Genomic DNA, 7,841 nt, shown 5'->3' on the forward strand with positions numbered 1-7,841 from the left:
GTCTCCACCGACTCCAGCGCCACACTCTCCAGCTCCTGCTACAACGAGCTCTTCGCCACCACGTACTCCAGCACCGACGGTACCCTCTCCGGGAACGTCCTCTCCGACACCAGCTCGTGTCGAGCACGACCCAGTGGAGCTCGTGACCCCTCTGTCCCGCGACGAGGAGCGCGTCGACGCGTGCTACGACGGCGAGCCGTTGCGGTATCGAAGGGTGGAGGGCCTTCTCATCGACCCGTCGGTGCCAGGCCCTGCATCTCGCATTCTGGCAGGAGAGTTGCATCTTGCATGCGACGATGGTGAGCCTCGGTCTTTCGCGGAGGCCGAGCAACATGCGGCTTGGCGTGCCGCGATGCAGTCGGAGATGGACGCGGTTGAGACGAACCGCACTTGGGAGCTCGCTGATCTCCCTCATGGTCATCGCGCGATCACCCTTAAGTGGGTGTTCAAACTGAAGAGGGATGAAGCCGGCGCCATCGTCAAGCATAAGGCTCGCTTGGTGGCACGCGGTTTCTTGCAGCAAGAGGGGATCGACTTCGACGATGCCTTCGCCCCTGTAGCACGGATGGAATCCGTGCGACTCCTCCTTGCGCTGGCAGCCCTGGAGGGCTGGCATGTTCATCACATGGATGTCAAGTCGGCGTTTCTTAACGGCGACTTAAAGGAGGAGGTCTATGTACACCAGCCGCCAGGTTTTGCGATCCCTGGCAAGGAGGGCAAGGTGTTGCGCCTGCGCAAGGCTCTCTACGGCTTGCGACAGGCACCAAGGGCGTGGAATGCCAAGCTGGATTCCACGCTCAAGAGGATGGGCTTCATGCCAAGCCCGCACGAGGCGGCCATCTATCGGCGGGGCAATGGAGAAAATGCCCTGCTGGTGGGTGTCTACGTCGACGACTTGGTGATCACCGGCGCCAAGGATGCAGAGGTGGCAGCGTTTAAGGAAGAGATGAAGGCCACCTTCCAAATGAGTGACCTGGGGCATCTCTCTTTCTACCTGGGGATTGAGGTGCACCAGGGGGACTCCGGGATCACACTTCGCCAGACCGCCTACGCCAAGCGCATTGTTGAGCTGGCTGGGCTCACTGACTGCAACCCAGCTCTCACTCCGATGGAGGAGAGGCTGAAGCTGAGTCGCGACAGCACGACGGAGGAGGTGGACGCTACACAGTACCGGCGTCTTGTGGGGAGCCTTCGCTACCTCGTCCACACACGGCCTGACTTGGCATACTCCGTCGGCTACGTTAGTCGGTTTCTGCAGCGACCGACGACGGAGCATGAGCAGGCTGTGAAGAGGATCATTCGCTATGTTGCGGGGACTCTCGACCACGGTTTCTACTACCCGAGGTGCCCTGGGGGGGCACACCTTGTCGGGTACAGCGACAGCGACCACGCCGGCGACATCGACACTAGCAAGAGCACAAGCGGGATCCTCTTCTTCCTCGGCAAGTGCCTCATTAGTTGGCAGTCGATCAAGCAGCAGGTGGTGGCCATGTCCAGCTGCGAGGCCGAGTACATAGCGGCGTCCACTGCTTCGACTCAGGCGCTCTGGCTGGCTCGACTGCTCGGTGATCTCCTCGGGAGAGACACTGGAGCGGTGGAACTCAGGGTGGACAGCCAGTCCGCTCTGGCATTGGCCAAGAACCCCGTGTTCCATGAACGGAGCAAGCACATCCGGGTGAGATACCACTTCATCCGTGACTGTTTGGCAGAAGGGAGCATTCATGCGCGCTACATCAACACCAAGGATCAGCTTGCAGACCTGCTCACCAAGCCCCTTGGGAGGATCAAGTTCCTTGAGCTTTGTTCCAGGTCCGGGATGGCTCAACTTTCCCACAAGACGACGCACAAGACTTAGGGGGAGAATGATAGAATAAGTCATGTGGTCTCTGTTTTGTGGTGAACAGGACAGCAGCACAGCAGTACAGGACTGCAGCACAACAACATCTTTTGACTGCTGCAGCACAGCAGCAGTGCAGTTGAGTGCAGTTGGAGACAGTCAGTCACCTTTTGACTGCTGCAGCACAGCAGCACCTTTTGACTGCTGCAGCAGCAGGACAGTAGCAGTAGCTGGCAGTTGCAGTTCTTGACTGCACGTTAGCAGTAGCTGGCAGTTGCAGTTTTTGACTGCACACTTTAGCACTTTAGTATCTAGAGGACAGCATCTGTGTGTTGCGGTGTGTAGTGTGTAGTGTAGTGTAGTGCAGCCCCTAGGGCTATAAATATGTGTCCCCAACCCCTCTAAGGGTATGGCATTGTGTAGTGTTTGAAGAAATAAACAGAAAATTGCCCCAACTCATAGTGTCATCCTCTGATGAGAGTTAGAGTCCCTCTACTTACAGGGCGAGGCGGAGGTCGTCGGCAGAGGCCGGGGCGGTGTCCGAGCCCTGGGGTCGGGCGAAGCGGAGTTCGTCGTCTTACGGGTCTTACCCCGAGTCCGAGCCCTGGGTCGGGCGGAGCGGAGTTCGCCGTCTTCAGGGTCTTAGCCCGAGTCCGAGCCCTGGGTCGGGCGGAGCGGAGTTCGCCGTCTTCCGGGGCTGAGCCCGAGTCCGAGCCCTGGGTCGGGCGGAGCGGAGTTCGCCGTCTTCCGGGGCTGAGCCCGAGTCCGAGCCCTGGGTCGGGCGGAGCGGAGTTCGCCGTCTTCCGGGGCTGAGCCCGAGTCCGAGCCCTGGGTCGGGCGGAGCTTCCTATGGTGCCTTTGGCAGGGCCTGGCTTCCTGTCAGCATCACTCTGTCAAGTGGCGCTGCAGTCGGAGTGGCGCAGGTGGCGCTGTCCTTCTGTCAGACCGGTCGGTGGAGCGGCGAAGTGACGGCGGTCACTTCGGCTCTGCCGGAGGGCGCGCGTCAGGATAAAGGTGCCAGGCCACCTTTGCGTTAAATGCTCCTGCGATTTGGTCGGTCGGTGCGGCGATTTAGTCAGGGTTGCTTCTCAGCGAAGGCAGGGCCTCGGGCGAGCCAAAGATGTGTCCGCCGTTGGAGGGGGGCCTCGGGCGAGACGGAAATCCTCCGGGGTCGGCTGCCCTTGTCCGAGGCTAGGCTCGGGCGAGGCGTGATCGAGTCGCTCGAATAGACTGATCCCTGACTTAATCGCACCCATCAGGCCTTTGCAACTTTATGCTGATGGGGGTTACCAGCTGAGAATTAGGAGTCTTGAGGGTACCCCTAATTATGGTCCCCGACACCTGGAAACCATATTTATCTTTGTAATAAGAAGAAAAAGGGCCAAGAACCCTTACAAAACACACCCATTTACTCATGTTTCTAAGAATGCATTCATACCTTAATTGTGATAGGGGTGTTTTGAAGTAAGTCGAGCCTAGACACCTTGGCGCCGACTGGACAGCTAGGTCAACTACTCGGTCACTACTTACTAGAACGACTAGTTGATGGCCAAGACATAGAATAGCACAATGGTTGGTTGAACATGACCGATGATGGACTGCTGACAGGCTTGCCAGGCGTGGGTTGCCTCACTCCGAGCGATGCCCCTTGTGTGATTAGGAAGAGGAATCCGTCAAACACCTATTGGCTTCTTGCATCTTTGCCCGACAATTTTGGTTTCAACTTCTTCGGCCGATTGGGCTTCAGTCCCTTGCCCTTGGGCATTGGGAACTTTTTGAAGACCGGTGGAGGACTAGAAGTTCTCAACTTGTAGAGTTGCATCAAAAGGGTTTCAATTCCTTTGTTATTCTAGGGGCTTGGGTTATTTGGAAACATAGAAATAGATGTGTGTTTGATTGGGATGCGCCGAATGTGGCAGTGGCGCTCCTAGCTGCTAACGAGGATGGTGTTTAGCAGGAGCTAAGGGACTTACCTTTCTCCAGGTTTTGGACCCAGGTTAGGTAGTGGGTCAGTTCAGTTTGTTGGCTTTTGTACTGTTCCTTTGAGAGTTATTTTCCGCTCGTTTTTTCTCTTCTTAATATAATGATACACAGCTCTCCCGTGTTCCAGAAAAAAATGTTCAAGGATAAGTAGCAGTGTAGCACTAGCAAAGTAGCAATCTAGCATAGCAGCATCTGCAGAACACGACATCACATTATATCACTAGAACTCTACTGGGCTGTGGCGTCAAACTGAAATGCGATGAAATTCCAAGCCCAAACTTAATGAGGTCAAGTCATCCATGCTTAAATTGAACTACCAGTCGTGATTGGCCATCTAGTAATATGACCAATCAACTAGCCACTCTAGTAGTCTAGTGGAGTTGCTGATCCAAGTCAATGCCCACCAACCGACTGGCTACTAATTGCCAACTAATCACTAATAGCTGTACAACTTAATAATACTGGATTGGACTGGATGGAGTATGATTCACAATGTGCCAATTGTTATCTGATTTGTTGATGTGCTCGTTTTTAACTTAGCATGACATATTTGTGTTCGTTTATTACTGATGATGACATGTTCTTCAGATGTTTCTTATCTGATGAGTCAAAACAAGTTGCCACGATAATCAAAAGCATGCTGCAACTGGCTTTGGAGTTACGATCATGCTTTCAAAGTATTGGTGACACTTGTGATTTACCAGTAAATCAACTCAGTAATCTGCAATACCTTATAAACTTCTCTCAGGTATTCTCTCAGTTTCATACAAGCAATGTAATTTTATTTTTGCCTTGATTCAGCTTCCAACTCCAGCATGCCAATTAAAAAGTGTCCAACTGATCTGGTGAAAGGTGTAGGCGTGTAGCCTTTTGACTCCAGCATGTCATATATGTTCAAAGTGGCTTGCCGTTGTATCTCTGTTCTCTATTAAGCCACTGCCCTCAAATGCTGATATAGAACTGACATTTGGTCATAGTCGACAATGGAATCCCTTTGTTCTGTCACTTTGACTTTTCTTAGTTGCTAAGATTCGCTAATCTTTGTAGATAGTTCATTGTTACCTGCCACGGTAGTTTAGAGGATATTCATTTCCTCCGAATCTCCACCCTTTTGGTCACTGTATGCTTTTCAATGCAGGTGGACGTAATTAGAACAAAGTTCGAGGGTAACATCAAAGATTTGTATGTTTTGCATTCGAAATCTTCAAAATATGGGGAGCTCGGTCTTTCCCGTTTCTGGGGGTATCAGAACTACAATGAGTACCATTCTATGAAAGTTAGCAAAGATATGGGCAGCTTCTGTTTTTGATACGACATCTTAAGACCGAAGGTTTGCCTTTATCTGGTGGGGAATAGCTCACCTTTTAAACCATTGGTGGGATCATTGTGTGCATTTGTTTGTTTCATGGTAGTGCAGAGAGGTGCATCATCTAGTTCCGGGTCTTCTGGAATCACTACAGCTTTTTGAGCCACCCATGAGTCATGACAGAAATTATTGCTTGTTTGTGCTGGTTGTAGTGCCACTTGCGGCGCATGTGCAAGTCATGAGGCATACACGCTGATTTGATGAAATTGCCCCTTGTATTGGTTTTGGCGAACTAAAGAGAACTGCGGTTCAGACATGCCATATACTTGGAGATGCATTGGTGGTTGATTGTAAGGTTGCAAGTGCATCTCAAATTTACAACAAAAATGGGAAATCACGTGACTTGATTATCCTCCATTCAGCCCTATACATACGCTATATAATGTATATGCCATTGTACAACACGGGCTTTGACAGACACCAGCTAGGCTCCAAAAGGGCATCCCATGTAGTAGCTTCACAGTGTGTTGCTGGATCACAAGGAAGTTTAGTTATGTTTCCCAAGCACAGCTGGAGAAAGTTAGTTTGGCGTCAGATGTATTATGTATATTTAGTTCTGACTAAGCTGTACAAAGCTAGCAGAAGTGCGCAAATGTCCTTTCTGGATCGATCTGCCTGTAATTTTGAATCTGCACATCGAAGTAAGCAGGAATGTTTCGTATATGTGCCTTCTTAATTTTATAGTTTGTTATTGCAACTGCAACCAAGCTGCATGGGACTACGCATGTACAGCACTAGCTTGCATGGTAGGATCACAAAACTAGTTTGAACTTCAACTTCCTTCCCAATCTTTAGAATTGGCCATGTAGCTGGCAGTGCAGCATCATGTACCTATGAGTGAGCAGGATATAATCTAGCGCACACCTCTGGTGGACTCTTCCGGGGGAACCAAATCACATGAGACTGACATATGGATGCCTTTAGACTGAAGGAAGGTCGGCTCGGATAATCAACAGGCATATTTATCCGGCAATATCTTGACTCGTGAGTTGATGGATAAATATATATAAAAAAACTCGTTCGGTAGGAAAAGACCGTCTCCACATTATTATATTAAGAAGCTTAATCGAAGTTCTGACGGGCTGATCAAAAAATGTCACGAAAGTTAGTCCCCGTGTAGCACGAGGGTCCGTCTCCCATAGACCAGATCTTTACTCGTGTTTTGAGCTCTTCTAGCCTTTACGCGAAGATTTGTCCACTATAGATCGGTTCTTCTCGTGTGCACATAACTAGAAAAACCAGCGAGTGATATTTTTTAACCAACTTGGGCTCTCACTGAAATTCGAATTGGAGGCCCTTTCGAAGAGATGAATAAATATGAGTGCTAACTTTTGCAGTACAGGTAGAAATCCTAGATTACAAGCAATGCTAGTTTAGCTTAATGAAGTATTATGGCTATCAGCCGTTGAGTTGATTTTTTACTAGAGAGATCGAATAAACACAGACGACCATGCAGATCCTCTGCATGCTGCTACGGTTTCGGAAAGGCCACAAAACACATCAGAAAGACGATCTAACCTTGTTATATATGTACTGGCTTCAGATCAAGAACCCTTGAGCATGATCAGAAACTCTTACCAATCCCAAGCCTATAAAGCCTCTGGATCTTTTTTTTTCAGAATGAAGAATACATGAGTGATATTGGTTCGGCTCACATCACATCCAGTCAAGAAGGACATGAGCCGAAACAATACCACGCCATGTCGTCTTCTTCCTCCCGCACCATCCCTCTCACCCGCCATAGACCTCTGAAACCGTGTTATCTGCTGGTACCCAAGCAGCCGCGGCATGGCTTTTTAATAGGGAATGGGTTGGCGCCGGGGTGAAGCCACGTATTTGCGCTCCTTTCTACTACGGGCAAAGTACAGTTGTAGCTCGTGGATCTGCTTCTATGCCTCTACTGTGCTAGCTAGTAAGAGTACATGTCTACTCCCTCCGGTTCCTATCGATTGTCGTTTAGGCAACGACACAGTGTCCAAAATATAATTTTAACTAATATTTTTTTTTAAAATATAAATAAGTTCTTAGTATAGTTATGTTTTTATAAAAGTACTTTTACGACAATTGATGTATATAAATATTATGTTTTAAAATTAAATAAAAATATTTATTTATAGTTAAAATTTTATAAGTTTGATTTGAAGCTTGTCCAAAAAAACAACTAATATGACATCGGAAGGAGTACATTTAGGTCGGGTAGCCCTTCACTCCAGCTATGGATGGTTAGGTGTGTGCCTTTAGGCTGTTCACAGTAGATCCTATATATAAAATATAGGATTTATACTGTAAATTACACTGTTTATATAGTAAAGTTTAAAATAACAAATACGATAGGAGACAACCTTGCAGCTCTATATAAATAGCAAAGCTGCTAATTCAAAAGGACTCTACTGATGCGTACATAATCCTAGGGAATTGTTTTAGGCTAGTGCTCGTTTATTTATGTTCCTCAAACAACTTTTGGAAGTTGTCTAATAAAAACTAAGGTTATGTTTGATTTCATTAGTCTCTGGATTAAATTTTAGTCTAAGCACTGAACTTTAATCCTTGTTTAGTTCTAGGAACTAAAGGGGACTAAAGACCATTAAAACAGATAAACATAGACAAAAATATCCATTGCTGTAAGTAATTAATGAGGGACGCATGTAATAAAGG

At 48.4% G+C, this 7,841-nt stretch overlaps 1 protein-coding gene and 1 non-coding gene across 13 annotated transcripts in view; one reads left to right on the forward strand and one right to left on the reverse strand.

Moving 5' to 3' along the window:
- The window catches only part of LOC103641966 (uncharacterized), a 30,060-nt gene extending 24,211 nt beyond the window's left edge, over window positions 1-5,849 (forward strand). For 5 of the 12 annotated variants that reach the window (XR_002265587.2, XR_002265586.2, XR_004853388.1 and 2 more), the window contains 2 exons: window positions 4,409-4,568; window positions 4,959-5,849. Coding sequence is in view for 4 of the 12 variants with exons in the window: in XM_020545676.2 (XP_020401265.1) it covers window positions 4,409-4,568; window positions 4,959-5,129 (331 nt within the window). In the remaining 8 variants the exon portion in view is untranslated. The remainder of the gene's footprint in view (window positions 1-4,408; window positions 4,569-4,958) is intronic. The other 7 variants (XR_004853390.1, XR_004853392.1, XR_004853389.1 and 4 more) reach the window with 3 other exon arrangements.
- Window positions 5,850-6,801: 952 nt separating this feature from the next.
- MIR171k (microRNA MIR171k) lies at window positions 6,802-6,905 on the reverse strand. Its single transcript, NR_121101.1, has one exon. It is a non-coding gene; the product is annotated as a microRNA MIR171k (primary transcript).
- Between the last annotated feature and the right edge of the window lie 936 nt (window positions 6,906-7,841).

This window comes from Zea mays, chromosome 10, assembly GCF_902167145.1.
Source record: "Zea mays cultivar B73 chromosome 10, Zm-B73-REFERENCE-NAM-5.0, whole genome shotgun sequence".
Lineage (NCBI taxonomy): Eukaryota > Viridiplantae > Streptophyta > Magnoliopsida > Poales > Poaceae > Zea > Zea mays.